At 33.2% G+C, this 20,344-nt stretch overlaps 1 protein-coding gene across 3 annotated transcripts in view; it reads left to right on the top strand.

Moving 5' to 3' along the window:
• The first annotated feature begins 5,229 nt into the window (after nucleotides 1-5,229).
• LOC105114977 (ent-kaurenoic acid oxidase 1-like) overlaps nucleotides 5,230-20,344 on the top strand; it is a 17,918-nt gene continuing 2,803 nt past the window's right edge. The window contains exons 1-9 of one of the 3 annotated variants that reach the window (XM_011011720.1): nucleotides 5,230-5,477; nucleotides 6,283-6,760; nucleotides 6,871-7,137; nucleotides 7,222-7,311; nucleotides 7,409-7,487; nucleotides 7,594-7,700; nucleotides 7,800-7,902; nucleotides 7,991-8,125; nucleotides 8,176-8,226. In XM_011011720.1, coding sequence (XP_011010022.1) covers nucleotides 5,245-5,477; nucleotides 6,283-6,760; nucleotides 6,871-7,137; nucleotides 7,222-7,311; nucleotides 7,409-7,487; nucleotides 7,594-7,700; nucleotides 7,800-7,902; nucleotides 7,991-8,125; nucleotides 8,176-8,226 — 1,543 coding nt within the window. In that variant the 5' untranslated portion in view covers nucleotides 5,230-5,244. Of the gene's footprint in view, nucleotides 5,478-6,282; nucleotides 6,761-6,870; nucleotides 7,138-7,221; nucleotides 7,312-7,408; nucleotides 7,488-7,593; nucleotides 7,701-7,780; nucleotides 7,903-7,990; nucleotides 8,231-20,344 lie in introns of those variants that run through there. The other 2 variants (XM_011011723.1, XM_011011722.1) reach the window with 2 other exon arrangements.

The following is a 20,344-nucleotide window of genomic DNA, read 5'->3' as shown; positions in this document are numbered from 1 at the left end:
ATAGTAGGGAAAATAAATAATATAAGAAATCATGTAATAATTTTTTTTAAAAAAAACAAAACATTTCATTCTCATTGAATATTTATGAGCATATTTTTTTAAAATAAAATTGTATATGTGATTTATAATAATTTTACTATATATATATATATATATTAGTTATGTGACCCGCACGATGCACAGTACAATTTATAGTGAAAAATATATAAAAAATAAATACATTAGATTTTTCACCATGGACTGCATATAATATTAAAATATGAAATCTGATAAGTAAAACTAATAAGAAAAAAGAAAAATAATCTGAATCAACTGGATTAACCCGTCAAACCTGAGATTCGTATCATGAAAATCTGATAATTAAATAGAAAAAATTTAATATTAAGAAACTCAATTAAAAGAATAATTACAAAATAAAAAAAGAAGAAACAAAGGCATATGCCATGAGTTTTTTTTCTTGCATAAAAGATATAAAAAAAGACTAAGATCTAAGAGTGTTATGTCTTTTTATAAAAATATACTCAAGAACTTTTAGTCTAGTTGCAATGCTTGACCCAAGAGTAATATATTTTTTTATAAAAATATACTCAAGAACCTTTAGTCTAGTTGTAATGCTTGACCCAAGAGTAATATTTAAAATATTAATAATAACATTAAACTTACACGACTCAAGTTTAAGTGAGTTTTGTTGCAAAACTGGATCCAAGAGCCTTGGATATGGGTCTGGCTATAAAGTCGTGTGATAAAAGGGTGATAATTAATAGATTAATTAAAAAGAAAAAAACCAATAAAGAAAAAGAAAAAAAATCTGAATTAATTGAGTTAACCTTTCAAATCAGGTTAACCCGTCAAACCTTAGACTCGTGTTATGAAAGTTTTATAATTAAATAGAAAGAAAATGAAAGGTTAACCCTTAATTAACTAGGTTAACATGTCAAGCTCGTGATATGTGTCATGAAAGCTTAATAATTAAATAAAAAAATTAATATTAACAAACTAAACTAAACGAAAAAAATTTATTAAAAAGAAAAAAGCAAAAAAAATAAAATTTCAGATTAATTCGTCAAACCAGATTAATCTATCAAATTCATGATCCGTGTCATAAAAGTCTGATAACTAAATAAAAAACAAAATATTAAATTAATTGAAAAATATTAAAATTATTTTGTTTCTATAATCATGAAAAAAAATGAATAATTAAATTCATTTTTTCCATAAACATTTCTTAACTGGTTTTTTTTCTTATTTCAATCTTTAATTTTTATTAAAAAATTAATTTTATCTTTTATTATTTATTTGATTTTGAATTAATCTTGATATTATAAATCATGTAACTCATTAAAAAAAGGTATTGATCTGAATAGATATAACTCTTATATATGTGGTGAATTAACTCGGGGTAATTTAATGAATTATTATAATTTATATTTAAATTTGTTTATTCCAGCTAGCGGAAAGGGAAGTAGACACGCGATTATCAATAAACTCCATGCATGTGTTATAGGAACCTCTCTCTCTCTCTCTCTCTCTCTCTCTCTCTCTCTCTCTGACGTGTGATCTAGGATCATTTTACCAATTAAGCTTTCTGTATCAACAGTCAAAGAGTCATTTATTGCTGAAAACAAATGCGATTGCTTTGTATTTTTATGCAATATGTTGGACGGAGATGTTCTTCCATGCTAAATTATTAATTTCAAAATAAATATAAATGATTTCAAAAGAAAACAATTTCATTAAATACTAGTGTTTTTTCCCTCTCAGTGAGATTTGAAATACAGGTTTTTAAACAAGTGCCCTTGAAATGCTCGATAATTTTAACTTATATAATTAATTGATTTGTTTCTATAATCATGGAATTAAGCTTATGTCTTCCTTGGTACAGGAATTAAATCATTCTAATCATGTTAATCAACCTGTTATATCCTTGGAATAATCCTAAAAAGAAAGGACAAAGCAGAAATTAAAAAGCGGATGAAGGCGGAGATAGGAAAGCTAGAAAAGAAATAAAATAAATGAAGTGAGAGAGGATGAAGAGAAAGGAGATGATGATGCCGACGACGAAGAGAAGGTGAAGGAAAAGTATGAGACAAGATGACAAAACATATGCCGGCAATCTCTTTCGTAAATTCAATTTCCGAAGCCATTATGTTGTTCATATAAAGCTCTAATAAACACCATTAACAACACACTAGCATACGAATCAATCAAATCCCCTTTTACTTTCCTAATCTACATTCATGAAAATCGATTTTTCTTCTCTTTCTTCCCTCTTCACACAAGCGACACTGGTTCTCTCTTTTCATCTTAGCCTTTTCATTTTAATCGATTAATTTGGGGTTGTTTTGTTTCTCATCAAGAGTTGGCTTCTTCTTCTTCTTCTTTTTCATGAATCCACATCTTTTTGTTTGAATTTAAGGGATTTTTCAAAGATGGTTTTTCGAATTTTTTACTGTAATTATGGTTGATTTTTCTTTGAATCTTATTTTTTTTTTTAATCTAGGAGTTGAAGACAGGAGAGAGAGAAGCAATGAAGGTCAAGTCGGGTGAGAAAAATTATTGATTTTGATTTTTTGTCTTCTCGGTCTCTTTGAATTAATAGAAAATAAAATCTTTGAATCTATTAATATCAGGTATATTGTTGCATTTCTTTCTTCTCTTTTCTTATTATTTTAAGTTGTTTTTCTTTCATGGATCTCCATCTTTTGTTGGCGGTTCGCAGAGTTTTTAATAGATGAGTTTTTTAATTTTGTCTGCTTTTTTAATTTTTATTTATTGATGTTGATGGGTTTTTCGATTCTTCGTGTGGGTTTTTTGGCATCTACACACTCATTAGTGTTTTATCTTTCCATACCGTTCTTTTTTCTGTTTGGTTTTGGTTATGTATTTATTTCTTACTTGGAGATACTAATTGGTTTCCCTTTTTACTCCGTTATAGATTGCTTTGACCTTCAAAGCTATTGATTCACCTAGCCTTGAGTGGGGATCCAAGTTACGAAACCAAGGTGGTTGTGAGGATATGTCTTGCTAATGGTATTGAAATGTTCCTAGCATTGTTGGTGATAGATTGTTCTTGCATGATAGATCAATTGTATGGGGATTCATTGGAACCCTCTTGATATTCATGTAATCAATTTTTAAGCGGTTTTCAAAACTTTTGGAAGAGTTTTTTTTCTTTTCAAAATGCCCCCCTTGTTATAGACAGATGATATTGAGGCTAATTATTATTAGATTTTTAATTTATTAAGAGGCTGGTTTATAAAAGTGTTTTTCAATTTGTGGCTTTGGGAAAATCAGTGGTTAGGCGGGTAATTGGACGGAGGGGTTCACGAGTTTAGGTTAGTTAGCTTGAATTGTTATGAGTTGTTAACTAAAGTTAATGTTAATTTAAAATGTAGAACTTGAAAGAAATTCTGAGCTTTTTATTGGGACTTGGTTTGTTAGAAATGCTTAGAAATTGGATAAATCACTAGCTGTTGTTTATGAAATTTGCTGGTGCTCCATGTAAAAAACATTAACCAGATTTGTCTCCATTCCATGATAGTGTTCAATGTGTTTGCTTTGTCGATCTTCATGCCAGATTTCAATGTTTAATTCAAAAATCATATCAAGCTAGTCATGGTCATATTCACTGTGCATAGAACAATTTCTGATTTGATTGTAATGATTGGTGATGTTCCAGCCTATATCTTTAGGAAATAGTTTGAGAACTTATAAAATTAGATTGGGTTCAAAGTTGTTATAACATAGACAATATTTCAAATTATAGTAGGTGAAGAAAGGAGATTGATTATGATCTGTATTGCACCTAAGAAAATGTCAGGAATTGCTGTTCCTACAATGAATAACAGAACTACCATGTTTTGGGATAGCAGATTTTTTTTCTTAAATTTTGCTTTTAGTGCTTCACTCTATTAGATCAGTTTGTCACCTTTAATAACTTGCTGCATTGGGATACCAAACTTGCTGAAATGACATAAACCATACTTTCAAACTCTCTTTTGATTTTTTCCAGTGGAGATGATTGCAAACAATATATATGATTCATGGTGCGCTAGGTCATCCAATCCTTTCTTTTCTTTTAAGTGCACAATGCTTTGTGCAGCATTTCAAAGCTAAGATTTGATGCTTCTATACGTGCAATCCATAATATTTACCACATGTTTATCCTATTTTTCTATTTTTGCAATGTATAGGTATTGAAACCTAGCTGGAATCATTATCGCCACTACATCAGCAAGTTTGTCCTTTCCTCGCACCCTGTCTTTCTTTCTCTTCTTCATTTTCTTCTTCTTCATCTTCTTGGCATAGGATTCGGTTCCTATAGATAAAAAGTATAAATGAAACATGCTTTTGGTACAAATACTAACAGATATGTAGAAACTCATGTTAGTTCCATGATGATGACAGACTTGGCTTGTGCAAAATTAACCACATGTTTTGAACAAAATTTTCATTTTATTTGTTTTAAATGAATACTTTAGTTGTTTGCTACTTTGAATAGTCAGAATACATTTTTTTTCCTTGCTTGGTTGATAGCTACTATCGGGATCATCAATGCATTCATAAAGGCTAATTATTGTGCTTTTTTTTTTTTTCCCGATTCCATTTATTTTATACATCTATTCCTGAGATGTTTGTATTGGCAGCTTCATCTACAAATATCAATTATAATCATCAATAAAATTGTCAACTGATTAGATTCCAGCACCCCCAATATTTTGCCACTATAAATTATTGTTACTATTTGTTTTCTCATCTAACAGATTCCCCCCTATGACTTATTCAATCATTTAAAAACATCTCCCATTACATTCACATCTATATATCATGATATATTTCTCATATTCTCTTGGTTAAAGCTACCCATATATATATATATTTGTGTGTGTGTGTGTCCCTCACTTTTCTTCACAGCTTATTATATTAGAGGACCTTCCGACTTTTGACATAATTCTTGGTACTTTTTTTTATAGGAGGGTTGGCCGTTGCTCACACAAATCCCTTGTACAATCCATATACCTACGCATATGCCTGTGACTGATATACACCTAATATTGCCCCTGCATCTTCAAACTAGTGTTGTTTCTATATACACACACCTAATATTGCCCCTGCATCTTCAAACAGAATTCTCATAGCAAGTGACTGAGAGGGATGCATGTCTAATAGTAGTCTCTTGTATCAAATTCTTTTATTAGGTAGCCCCTCTGTCTGGTTCCTTGTTTCAAATTAAGCTAGTTAGCTATGGAGTCGGGATCCATCTGGGTGGTCCTAGCAGTCATGTTTGGTGGATTAGGGGTTGGGAAATGGATTCTAAAGAAAGTGAATTGGTGGTGGTATGAAGCCGAACTGGGTGAAAAGCAATACTCATTACCTCCAGGGGATTTGGGTTGGCCTTTCATTGGCAATATGTGGTCCTTTCTCAGAGCTTTCAAGTTTAGCGATCCTGATTCTTTCATGCGTACCTTCATCAACAAGTATACTGCTAATTTCTCTTTCTCCACATCTTTCTCTTTCCTTTTTATGCATATACATATATCATGGCATTTCCAGTCTTCTGGCTTTCCTCTAGGCATGATTTCATTCCATCATTCTTCTTTGTTTTCAGGGGAAGTGGCAATTTGGTGTAATAAATAAATAATTTATTTAGATGCATGCAGCATCATCTAGGGTAATGTTTGGTTGTGTTTCAGAATAATATTCGTTATGTTTAGCCTTTAATTATCCTATCTGCCACTAATCCCTTTGATTTTGTTATTAAAGCAAATCTTAATTAATATTAAGAATATTTAAAGTATTGTACTATAGTATTTTAAACCAGAGAAGATAGAGCTTGTGAAATATGTACCCTACAGTATTTGTTCTTCAATAATTCTCTCTGGGTCCATATTAATTTTAGATGAATGGTCCTAATCTTGCTAACTGTTCCAATTATTACATCACATGATACTCCAAATCTTAAGCATGTGGATGTGATTCGAAGATTTCCTTCCCTTTCACACCTTGACTAGTATTCTTGAAATTTTGATTGTTTTCTGCTTTGTTATGTTATCTCTCTAAGGAAAAGAAAGTGGTTTATCTATCTTGGCTTTGGTTGCCATTCTTAGGGGTGTCACACTCGTACATTGGTGCATGGTAATTGAAGTTACATGGTTGAATTGCTCTATTGTTGCTTGAATCATATCTTTAATATTAGTAGTACTCTAGCTTATGAGAAGAAATTGTTTTACGTTAATTAATTAATGATATATTACTCAATTGAATGAAAACAATATGATACAGATATGGACATAATGGAATCTACAAGGCCTTCATGTTTGGGAATCCGAGTATATTTGTAACAACACCTGAAGCATGCAGAAAAGTATTAAGTAACGATGATGCATTTAAGCCCGGATGGCCAATTTCCACACTAAAGCTTGTCGGAAGGAAATCCTTCATTGGTATTTCTTACGAAGAGCACAAGCACCTTCGCCGCTTAACGTCCGCTCCTGTCAATGGTCATGAAGCATTGTCCGCTTACATTCCATATATAGAAGAAAATGCAATAGCTATGTTGGAAAAATGGACCACAATGGGGAAGATCGAGTTCTTAACTCAAGTGAGAAAACTTACCTTCAGAATAATCATGTATATATTTCTTAGCTCTGAGAGTGAGGTGGTCATGGAGGCTTTAGAGAAGGATTACACCACTCTTAATTACGGAGTTAGAGCCATGGCAATCAATCTTCCTGGATTCGCTTACTATAAGGCATTGAAGGTTGATCTCGCTTTTCTTGATTACTATTATTATTTACTCATCTAACTTTAGCCTTGTTTAATTCCTGCTGTAAATAGGGGATTAAGTTAATGAATTTTTATTAATTCCAGGCCCGCAAAAGACTTGTCGCTGTATTCCAATCTATAGTGAATGAGCGTAGAAATTTAAGGAAGAACGGTGCTCTTAACGCAAAGAAGAAAGACATGATGGACTCTCTATTGGGTGTTGAAGATGAAAATGGTAGGAAATTAACCGATGAAGAAATTATAGATGTAATTTTGATGTACTTGAATGCAGGCCATGAATCTTCTGGCCATATCACGACATGGGCTACTATTTTCCTCCAGGAACATCCAAAATTTCTCCAAAAAGCTAAGGTATGTACCATAATTCCATTAATTATAAGACATATACCATTTTTTTGTTGAAAGTATGTTATCCATCACTTGATTTTGTTTTAGGAAGAGCAAGAACAGATTGTAAAAAGGAGGCTGCCAGCACAAAAAGGATTGTCACTTAAGGAAGTTCGAGAAATGGATTATCTTTCCAAGGTACAATTTATTAGCAGCCTGTCATGATTTTATGTTCAACTTGTTGCAAATCAATCAAGTTCATAACAGCACATTTCAATTTTGTAATTTGTTACAGGTGATTGATGAAACACTTCGTTTGATCACATTCTCGCTTACCGTTTTCCGAGAAGCAAAAACAGATTTCAGTATAAATGGTTAGTTGCTAAAAGATCTTTTCCCGAGGGGAGTTAGTGTAAAATTTTACATTCTTTGATAGACCTATAGTTCGTTCATTGACGGATATAATTTCATGATCTTCAGGATACATCATTCCAAAAGGTTGGAAAGTTCTAGTTTGGTTCAGGACAGTTCATTTGGATCCAGAAATCTATCCAAATCCAAAGGAATTTAATCCTTCAAGATGGGATGTAAGTTAATCAGCTTCAGTAGTGGTTACTATAAATTATATTTTGATGATCAACATATATATTAACATATTTAATTGTAGAATTATACCCCCAAACCAGGGACTTTCCTTCCTTTTGGAGCTGGAAGTAGGCTATGCCCTGGAAATGATCTTGCCAAGCTTGAAATATCTATTTTTTTGCATTATTTTCTTCTTGATTATAGGTGAGTCCCTCTGTTAATATTTATGAACGATCCAGTGTTATTTTCTCATAGATACATTATTGTATACTATATGTATTTGATGTTACAGGCTGGGACGTGAAAATCCTGAATGTCGGTGGATGTTCCTCCCTCATACAAGACCAACAGACAACTGTGTGGCTAGAATCAAGAAAGTTTCATCCACATCTGTATAAGAAGCAAGAGAAAGGGCATGCATTTATAGGTGCCTTGAGAAAATAATAATAATAAACTTCTAGAATTTTGGTTCATTAGATGGATACATTTTTAGAAGTAAAGCGTTTTTTTGTACTCCATTCCATACATATATGTAACAGTCTAACAGTTTGAACTGTATGACTCAATTAATGCTAAAACATCCTGACTTATTTTTTTTTATTCAAGGGTAATTTTTTTTATTAAAAATTTGGTCTAGTTATCCTACGAGGAAGTTTAGTATGAACATGGTTTAATATATTATATTATAAAATTTAAAAGAAAAGGAATACAAACATGTAGAGAAAATACTTACACTATAACAAGTGTTTTTAAATATTTTAAAATGGTTAATTACAACATAACTAAAATACTACATGTTAAGCTGAATTTTTATAAATACATTAAGGTTCGCATAAAAATATATTACATAAATACGTTAATTCTTTTTTGTTTTAAGTTAAATATTTACATAAGCTTTATAAAGTAGAGTCCTCAACTAATGATTTTTTTTATATTTGATGGACCTGTTACATAAATAAACATATGATTATGTTGATAAAGAATATATATGTACTCATGTAATGAATACGAATGAAGTATTAACTTTCTATCAGATTCATAAGAATTCTAACAGAAAACTTATATTTTACTTGTAAGTCTTTTAAACCCAATTAACACTCATTTGTATATTTTTAATGTGAATACTCAAATTTACTTGTATGAACTAGGTGATCTTGCAAAGTTTAATCCTGTAATTCATTTCTTGGCAATCCTATAATGGATGCCATTAGTTCATGTAAATCATTTCCTAGCAATCCTATCCTATCATTTCCCGGAAATCATATCACGAAAGCTAATCATGTAAATCATTTCTCGGCAATCCTATCATGGATGCTATTAGCCGAAGCTAGTCATGTAAATCATTTCCAGCAATCTGATTAGTGCTTAAAAATGAATTTTTATCAAGGTTTTATATCATCATTTTGCACTTCAAGTATTAATAACTCCTTAACTAAAGCTTGTTTTATAATAAAATATCTAATAATATAAGATATCTTTAATTTGTGGTAAATATTCATTTTAAATGCAAGCTTATTATATAAATGAAAGGATTGATTGATGAATTTAAGAATTGAAATTGAAAGGACAAAGAGATGACCAAACTTAGAAAATAGATGTTGGTGCAGTCCAAACTAAAACACTGTTCGGTAATTGGGTCATATCTGAAGTTGTAGATCTCGGATTTAGGTCTACTTTATATGAATGAAAAGGTAAGACATAGGTCTACAACTTTCATATGAAGCCTAAGATTTAAAAAGGCCATTTTCAAGTCCAAATTATAGCAACAATAAATAAGTTCAAATCTGTCTTACAACCAGTGCACTGTTTAGTTTTTGGCCCATATCTGGAGTTTTAAAAGTCCAAATGACCTCCATTGTTTTTCCTGGAAAGCTGAGATAATTTTCTACAACTTTCATGTTTTCAAGTGGTTCCAATTCTGATATTATCAATGATGTTTTTGGTAGACAAGAGAAGATAAGGATTGTCACCAAGTCAAGAGTTAGCCACCCACTCATCAATTAGTCATCAAATCAATAGTTTTCAACTTTGGCCTATAAAAGGAGGCATTTGCCAGCATTTAGGATCTTAGTCTCCAGATCAAGATCTTACTCTTGCTTTCTCTCTTTGTATTTTTTGTATTGCTTATGTTTTGCTTTTATTAATGTCAAGTTTATGCCTTTCATTTCCTTTCCTTTACCTAGTTAACTTTTATCTTATTTATATTCTTATTTTATTTATTTATTTATTTATTTTTCATTATGTTTAGCTAAGTTTATTATGTCAAGGTAAAAAGGTTACACTAATGGTGTAAGAATAAGTATAATATAAACTTAATATGTACTTTAATGTTTGATATTAACATGTTTTGTATTTGTTATCTTGTTCACTTTCCAATACTTTGCTTGTTAAATGACTAATCTAGATTTATATTGTATAACACTTAGTACAACAAATGCTTGTCACTTTTATAACCTATACTGTGAGGTATAACCGACCCAAAGTTTGGCCACAAAAGAGAAGTCATAATCTGTCCTGCAATCTAGCCCAAATACTGGTCAGAGTTTTATCTATAACTGGAGTTCTAGAAGTCCAAATGATCTTAAATTTGATGGGTGGAAGGAAAAGATAATTTTCAATAACTTTCATGAAGAAGACCAGCTCAAATTCGAATGGTAGAAATGACATTTCATCTAGACAAGAGCATGAGGGCTATCCACCACGTCCATTAGCAGCATTGCTTAGTATTTTAGACATATCTCAAGCTGTCGTCCTCTAAATGATTTGAAATTTAGTGGGTGGAAGGAAAAGAAAATTTTCAATAACTTTCATAGAGAAGACCAGCTCAAATTCGGATGGTAGAAATGATATTTCATCCAGACAAGAGCATGAGGGCTATCCACCATGTCCATTAGCAGCACTGCTTAGTATTTTAGACATATCTCAAGCAGTCGTCCTCTAAATGATCTGAAATTTGATGGGTGGAAGGAAATGATAATTTCCAACAACTTTCATGAAGAACACTTTACCAAATTCTAATTGCATTAATGTCAATTCATCCAACCAAAATACTTAAGTGCTGCTGTCCACCAAGTCCACTAATTAATAGTTGACCACTATATCAATTATCAATTACCAAATGAATAGTTTCAAATTATAGCCTATAAAAGGAGGCATTTGCCATTCATTTAGGCATCTTGTTTTTCATATCAAAATCATATTCTTGCTCTCTCTTTTAAATTTTTTGTAATGCTTAAGTTTTGCTTTCATTAATCTCTTGTTCATGCCTAAACAACTTGCTATTAACATGTCTTATCATTTTTGTCTTATTAATTCTTAATATCTTGTTAAATGGTTAATCTAGATTTGTGTTATATAATACTTAGTACATCAAATACTTGATCCTTCATAATCTTCGACTGACATTGTTATTATGAGAAGAACTTGATTTGTTGTCAACATAAGTTAGCATCATGAATACTTGATAGTGTTTATAAGTATGATGTTACGTAAATAAGATGATTAATATGATCATGTGATAATTTATAAATAATTTATACTTTACTTATCTCTAATACTATTAGTGCATCTTCTAACCTTGACATTCTTTGTCAAATTTAAAAATGAATTTTTTAAAGATCATGTTTAGAATACCTTATCCGGTACAAATTAAGATTTTGATCTTCAACCAATTGAAGATTTTCAACTCCCTCCTTTCTTTTTTTCTTGTTCATTTTCTCAGCAATCCTTTGCTCTCAAGTGTTTATTCTATCTATAAGCTCTTAATCTTGGACGGGTTCTTGAAATTTTAGTGTTTCTCTCTTGATTTCTCAAAAATGGGTATAAAACTCCCTATCTTCTCTCTTTATGGTTCCCATAGATTTTTTTGGTGAAGAGAGTATTTATACTTTATATTTTCCTTTATTTGCATTTAGGCCCCCCGTTTTCCTTTAAATGTATTATTCTCTTCAATTAAATCCAACTCTCAATAGTACCGGGTTTATTATAATGTCGAATTATTTCCCCCAGAAATTTATATTAATTTTTTTTTGAATTTTTATTTATTTATTATATATAATTTTTCTTTTCTTGAGGTTAACATTCTCCCCTCTTAATAAAAAATTTTTCCTCGAAATTTAAGTGATGTACCTGAGTTTATAAACAAGTCAGGGAATTTTTGTCTCATTTCTAATTCTCTCCCCCATGTTTCTTCCTCGACTTATGAGCTTCCCCATAAGAGTCTAACGATGGTAACTTTCTTGTTACGAAGTTCTTTCTCTCCCCAATCGAGTATCTTTATCGGTCTTACCTCAAGTGTTAAGTCTTCTTTTACCTCCACTAACACTTGAGGTAACACTCTTGAAGGGTCTATATTGGTTTTTTACAACAAAGAAACATGGAATACATTGTGAACCTTGACCAACTGTGAGGGTAAGTTTATTTCAAATGCTATAGGTCCCATATATTTTTGGATTTGAAATGGTCCAATGAACCTCAGAGCTAACTTCATTTTCATGCCGAATCTCAGCATGTGCTTCCATAGAGCTACCTTCAGAAATACTTTATCTCTAGGACAAAATTTAAGTGGTTTTCTTTGAATATCTGCATACTTCTTCTGTCTATCCTAAGCAACCTTTATTCGATCCTTAATAATCCTCACTTTTTTAGTAGTGATTTGTACTAATTCTGCCCCATACAACTTTTTGTCCCCAACTTCTTCCTAACACAAGGGTGTCCTACACTTTTTTCCATAAAGAGCTTTAAATGGGGTCATTCCAATTATTGCCTGATAGCTGTTGTTATATGTGAATTTTACTAATGATAGGTGCTCTTCCCAGTTTCCGCTAAATTCCAAAGCACATGCCCTTAGTAAATCCTTTAAGATCTGAATAATTCTCTCAGATTGGCCATCAGTTTGTGGATGAAAGGCAGTACTGATACTCAAATTTATTTCCAAGGCATGTTGTATGCTTGGCCAGAGATGTGAAGTAAATCTTAGGTCTCGGTCTGAAACAATAGATATTGGGACTCCATGAAGCCTTACAACTTCATTCATATAAATCTTAGCCAACTTGTCAACTGGATCTGTCATCTTTACTGGTAGGAAAAGGGTAGACTTAGTTAGTCAATCCATAATAACCCAGATTGCATCATTCCCTCTCTTTCCTCTGGTTAGTCCCAACACAAAGTCCCCAACTTCTTCCTAACACAAGGGTGTCCTACACTTTTTTCCATAAAGAGCTTTAAATGGGGTCATTCCAATTATTGCCTGATAGCTGTTGTTATATGTGAATTTTACTAATGATAGGTGCTCTTCCCAGTTTCCGCTAAATTCCAAAGCACATGCCCTTAGTAAATCCTTTAAGATCTGAATAATTCTCTCAGATTGGCCATCAGTTTGTGGATGAAAGGCAGTACTGATACTCAAATTTATTTCCAAGGCATGTTGTATGCTTGGCCAGAGATGTGAAGTAAATCTTAGGTCTCGGTCTGAAACAATAGATATTGGGACTCCATGAAGCCTTACAACTTCATTCATATAAATCTTAGCCAACTTGTCAACTGGATCTGTCATCTTTACTGGTAGGAAAAGGGTAGACTTAGTTAGTCGATCCATAATAACCCAGATTGCATCATTTCCCCTCTTTCCTCTGGTTAGTCCCAACACAAAGTCCATTATGATCATCTCCCACTTCCACTCAAGGATTGGTAATGCTTGTAACAGCCTTGCCGGTTTTCGGTGTTCTACTTTTACTTGTTGGCAAATAATACACTTTGTCATATAACCAGCAACTTCTTTTCTCATATTTGGCCACCAGTAGTACTTCTTCATATCTGGGTACATCTTAGTACTACCTGGATGTACAATGAACTTAGACTCATGAGCTTTTCATAGTAACTTTTGTTTAAGGACTTTGTTGTTAGGCATATACATATATTGCCCCAACATCACTATTCCATCATCACCCATTCAAAAAAGAGTTTCACCCCTTGATTCCAGTTTGATTCTCACTTTTAACACCTCATCATCATGCTGTTGTGCCTCTAATATTTGCTCTTGATATCCTGACTTCACTATTAGTTGAGCCATTAAGGATCCTTCCAGACTCACACCTAATATTGCCCCTAATCTCTTTAGCTTAATCATGGTTTCCTCATTCCAAGTCGTTGGTAATCACCTTGTCTTTACGGCTGAGAGCATCCGCGACTACATTCTCTTTTTCGAGATGATAATCTTTAATACATTCATAGTCTTTAATTAATTCTACCCATCTCTATTGTCGCATATTCAACTCCTTCTGCAACATCAGATATTTAAGACTCTTATGATCTGTGAAAATTTAGACTCGGGATCCGTATAAGTAGTGCCTCCATACTCGTAAAGCAAAAACCACTACTGCCAATTCTAAGTCGTGAACAAGGTAGTTGACTTCATAAGTCTTCAGTTGTCTCGATGCATAGGCAACTACTTTTCTATGCTGTATTAGAACACAACCTAGTCCTTTTCTTGAGCCATCACTATAGACTACAAAGCCTTTTATTTCGGATGGAAGGATTAGTATGGGTGTAGTAGTAAGCCTTCTTTTTAATTCTTGAAAGCTCTCATCACACTCTTTTGACCACTCCCATCTTATATTCTTCCTGATGAGTCGTGTTAATGGAGTTGCTATCATTGAAAACCCTTCGATAAATCTTTTATAATACCCTGCTAATCCAAGAAAATTATGAATTTCAATTACCATAGTAGGCCTTTCCCATCTTAAAACTGCTTCCACCTTTTAAGAGTCCACAAAAATGCCTTTTAAAGACACTACATGCCCTAAAAAGGTAACTTCTTTTAACCAGAAGTCACATTTATCTAACTTGGCATACAATTGACGGCTCCTCAGAGTCTGTAGTGTCTGTCTCAGGTGTTGTTCATGCTCCTCATAGGATTTGAAGTCAACCAAGATGTCATCAATGAATACAATAATAAACTTATCTAGGTATGGTTGGAATACTTGGTTCATTAAATCTATAAAAAGTCCTGGAGCATTAGTTAATCCAAAGGGTAGCACCAAGAACTCAAAGTGTCTATAGCGAGTTCAGAAGGCAGTTTTCAGCACATCTCGCCTTTTGATTCGCATTTGGTAGTAACCCGATCTTAAATCAATCTTTGAGAATACTTTGGCACCCTTCAACTGATCAAACAAATAATCTATCCGCGGAAGCAGATATCTATTCTTTACCATCACTTTATTCAGTTGACGGTAATTTACAAAGCCTCAACGTTCCATCCTTCTTTTTCACAAATAATACAGGTGCCCCCCAAGGTGAGTTGCTTGGTCGTATGAACCCTTTGTCTAAAAGTTCCTGCAATTGAATTTTCAACTCATCCAATTCTTTTAGGGCCATTCTATATGATGGTTGGGCTATAAGAGACACCTCAGACAATATATTTATGGTGATTTCAACTTCTCTTTTTGGGGTTAGTCCTGGCAATTCTTCCAGAAATACATCCAGAAATTCCTTTACAATTGGAATGTCAAACAGTCCTATTTTACCCTTTTCTGAATTTATCACATAAGCAAGGTATACTATACAACCTTTCTTTAGTAGTTTTCTTGCAACCATACCCGACATCATATTTGGAAAGTTGGAAGTTCTCTCAGAATCAATCAAAACATGCATTTGATAGTCATTCATTTGCAGCATACCTGCCACCACATCTGATGCTGCTCTGACATCCTCCTAGGTCATATGGAAAACCCTTCCTTGATCCTTTTAAAGACCATTATTTCACCCTTAGTCCCTTGGAAGGTTACTGTTTTTGTAAAGTAGTCTAGATGAGCCTTATTTTTACCCAACCAATTCATACCTAGAATTATATCAAAATCATTTAATTCTAGGGGTATTAAATCTGCATTTAGTTCACACCCATTAATGTTAATTCCCACCCCTTCAAATACAACATTTGTTTCCACAGTTTCACATGAAGGTGTCCCAATAATAAATCCTTTCTTTGCCCTTTTTGTTTCTTTACTTAATTTGGTTACATTTTTATTTGCTATAAAAGAGTGAGTGGCACCGGAATCAAACAAAACATGCATTTGATAGTCATTCATTTGCAGCATACCTGCCACCACATTTGATGATGCTCTGACATCCTCCTAGGTCATATGGAAAACCCTTCCTTGATCCCTTTCATTTTGCACTCTAGGTCATCCCCTATTTGAGTTAGCTCCTGACTGAGTCGACCTTCTCGATCTGTTTACTTTGATAAATTGCTGATGACTCTGACTTTGCTGCCTATGTCTCTAAGGTTATTTAGTGTTTAACTAGGGGCATTCCCTTTTAAAGTAACCCTTCTCACCACAGTGATGACATCTTCTTCCTAAGTACCGACAGGTTTTCCACTTATGACCTTCTCCTTGACATATATAGCACCATTTAAGAGAAACCATATAACTCTCGGGGTGTTTTTATTCACATTGAGCACATCGAGGTAGCCAATTTCCTTCTGATCATTATGCTCCCTTACAGCTATAGCCCTGGGGCGGGTCTGACCACTTCCCAACCTCCCACTGATATCCTGTCGGAAGCTAGTTGATGTCCCCCCTTTCTTTTTGAATTGAAGGAATTGTTTGCTTCTACCTTTCTTTGGAAGTGGTGGCCTGCCTAAAAATTCCATATCTTTTCGTTTTCCTGCACCTGTATGACTCTGTTGGCCTTCTTCCATACAAGCCTCTAAGGCCTGTGCTGCTTCAATCAGTTCCCTTACTATCTTGAATTACAAAGCAATCAACCCCTACTTCAATTCTCATATGAAGCCATCCCTTAACTTATCTATAATGTGTTATTCTGATGGGATATAATGTGGTGCGAATAGTGAGAGGTCATGAAATCATCTCTCATACTCGAGTACTGATATTCCCTCCTGTCTTAAGGCTAGGAATTCCTGTTCCTTCATCTTCCGATGATATTTGGAGTAATATTGATTCTCAAACTCTATCTTGAAGTCATCCTAGGATTGAGCTTCTATAGCTGATTAGTACTTAAAAGTGTACATAAATGAAAGGATTGATTGATGACTTGAAGAACTTAAATTGCATGGATAAAGAGATGGTCAAACTTAGAGAAGAGATGTCGGTGCAATCCAAACCGGAACACTGTTCGGTAATTGGGTCATATCTAGAGCTATATATCTCAGATTTAGGTCCAATTTATATGGATGGAAAGGTAAGACATAGGCCTACAACTTTCATATGGAGCCCAAGATCTAAAAAGGCCATTATCAAGTCCAAATTGTAGAAACAACAAAGAAGCCCGAATCTGTCTTCCAGCCCGAGCACTGTTCGGTATTTTGGCCATATCTGGAGTTCTAGAAGTCCAAATGAGCTGAATTTTTTACACAAGAAAGCTGAGACAATTGCCTACAACTTTCATGTTTGCAACTGGCTCCAGTTTTGACGTTATCAATGACGTTTTGGGCAGACAAGAGAAGATAAGGATTGTCACCAAGTCAAAAGTTGGCCACCCACTTATCAATTAGTCATCAAATTAATAGTTCCCAATTTTGGCCTATAAAAGGAGGCATTTGCCATGCATTTAGGCATCTTGGTGTTCAGATCAAGATCATGCTCTTCCTTTCTCTCTTTGTATTTTTTATGCTTTGTTTTCATTAATATTAAGTTTATGCCTTTCATTTCCTTTCCTTTACTTAGTTAACTTTTATGTTCTTATTTTGTTTATCTATTTTGCTTTCTTTCATTATGTCTAGCTAAGTTAATTATGTCAAGGTGAAAAGGTTACACTAATGGTGTGAGAATAAGTATAATGTAAACTTAATATGGACTTTAATGTTTGATACTAACATGTTTTATATTTGTTATCTTGTTTACTCTTTAATACTTTGCTTGTTAAATGATTAATCTTGATTTATGTTGTATAACACTTGGTACAACAAATGCTTGGCACTTTCATAGCCCATAATGTATGGTATAACCGACACCTGAGCTATGAAAGGAACTTGATTTGTTGTTAACATAAGTTATAATCATGAATGCTTGACGAGATTTACAAGTATTAGCATTAATTGAATAAGATGACTAATGTAATCATGTTAACAATATATAATCTGATTGGAACCTCCTTTGTGTGTGGTTTCCAATTCAATAATAAGAGTTTATACTATACTTGTTTGATATACCATTAGTGGAACCTCTAACCTTGACATTTGTTATTATTATTGTTTAATCCTTACATTAATTTTCCATCTCCAAGTTCTCATCATCTTCTTCTTCTTCTCTTTTTTTATTACTACTACTACTACTACTATTATTATTATCATTATTCTTATTATTATTATTATAGTTATTGTTGTTTATAATTGTTATTTATAATTTGTACAATTAACCTCCCTGTGGTTCGACCCCGGTCTTGCCGGGTTATTTATTACTTCGACACTCCTGCACTTGGGAGAAGACATCAATCTTTTAGTCGTGTCAAGTTTTTGGCGCCGTTGCCGGGGAGGTAAGTTCTTGTATAAATTATAGTATTTATTTTATTTTCTCTTTTCACTTTTCTTGTATATAACTTTGTTTCTTTTCTTTTGTTTCTTTTTATTTTGTTTTCTTCCTCCTTCTTTTGCTTTCTTCTTCTTCTTTTTTTTATTTTATTCCTGCACGTGCATGAGAGTGTGGTCACGTACATCAAGTGGTAGACTTTGTAGGGTATCCTCATCATTTTCAGAAAATATGGCCGAAGAAGATAATCAATCACTTCAAAATGAGAATAATGAGAATAACCGTGCTAGAACACTTAGAGACCACATGAATCCCACAAGAACAAGTGCACCATCATGCATAGTTTTTCCTCCTGATGCATCTCATTTTAATTTTAAACCAGGTATTATTCAACTTTTACCTTCTTTTCATGGTTTAGAATTGGAAAATCCATACTTGCATTTAAGGGAATTTGAGGAGGTGTGCAACACATATAATAACTTAAATTGTAGCATGAACACCATTAGATTAAAGCTTTTTCCTTTTTCATTAAAAGATAAAGCTAAAACATGGCTACAAAATTTAAGACCAGGATCCATTCGTGCTTGGGATGAAATCCAACAATAATTTTAAAAAAAGTTTTTCACATCTCACAAAACAAACTCTTTCAAAAGACAAATCACCACTTTCACTCAAAAACCAGGAGAAACATTTTACCAATGTTGGGATAGGTATCGAGACTTGCTTAGTACTTGCCCTCATCATGGTTTTGAAACATGGAGATTGGTTTCACATTTCTATGAAGGGTTAACACCTAAAGATAGGCAAATGGTTGAATTGATGTGCAATGGAACTTTTAAAGATAAAGACCCTAATGAAACAACGAAATACTTAGACTTATTTGCTGAAAATGCTCAAAATTGGGACACCACGGGTACATATGAGGCACCGAGTAAAACTCAACCTCATACATCTAGTGGAGGTATGTACAACCTTAGGGAAGATCATGACCTTCAAGCCAAATTTGCATCTTTAGCTAGAAAAGTTGAGGCACTAGAATTGAAAAAGAGTGGTCAATACCATTAGTGGATCTTCTAACCTTGACATTTGCTGTTATCATTGTTTAATCCTTAATCTTCCATCTCAAAGTTCTGGTCAACTTCTTCTTCTTCTTTATTATTGTTATTACTACTACTGCTACAATTATTATTATTATTATTATACTATTAGGAAGGTTTCCATGAACAATCCTATGCTTTAAATAGTTTTTAAAGACCCAATACCACAACCCATACTCCCAAACATACAACCCTGGTTGGAGGAATCACCCAAATTTCAGTTGGAAGAGTGAGAACAACAATGCACAAACTTCACAACCACCGTTTCAAGCACACCATAATTTCCAAAATTCTCATGGATATGCACCTCCTTATGCTCCACCTCCTACAAGAAATTTTGAGGAAACTTTGTATGCATTCATTGAAAAGCAAGAGACAATCAACACTCAACTTGCTCAAAGCATAACAGATTTTAAAGAAACTCTTGCAAAATTCACATCTGCTCTCAATTTTCAAGAGAAAGGTAAGTTTCCATCTCAACTACAGCAAAATCCCAAGGGGCAATACAATGCAAATGCAAGTAGTTATGGAAGTCAACACATGGATCAAGTCAAATCAGTCATCACTTTTTGTAGTGGTATAAGGTTATTCAAAAACCAACTTGAACCTTGTGAGAAAGATGATGAGTCAATCTTTTAGGATAAGGAAGGGGTTGAATCTGAACATTGTAAAGAAAAGATTGATTCCCTGTTAGCATTTTTACTTTCTCATACCATGACCAATCAGGAAAAAATCAAGAATGAAAAAGGCATCGAAAATATTGATGCGGATCTTTTATCAAAAGTGACAACAGATTTGACACCCGACATCACACCAATCAATGATTACTTTCTTGATGAATCTCTACTTTCTTTTAGTTCAATGCCTTGGTTTGCTAAAAATATCAATTTTCTTGCTTCAGGATTTTTGCCAGCTCATTGGAGTACCAAAGACAAAAGAAAATTTTTGAGCAACGTGTAAAAATTTTATTAGGATGACCCTTACTTATTCAATTGTTGTCCTGATTAATATTTCAAAGATGCATTTATGAAAATGAGGTAAGTAATGTCATTAAATTTTGTCACT

The sequence above is a fragment of the Populus euphratica genome, unplaced genomic scaffold (assembly GCF_000495115.2).
Source record: "Populus euphratica unplaced genomic scaffold, PopEup_1.0 scaffold607.1, whole genome shotgun sequence".
Lineage (NCBI taxonomy): Eukaryota > Viridiplantae > Streptophyta > Magnoliopsida > Malpighiales > Salicaceae > Populus > Populus euphratica.
This window is presented reverse-complemented; position numbering and strand designations above follow the sequence as displayed.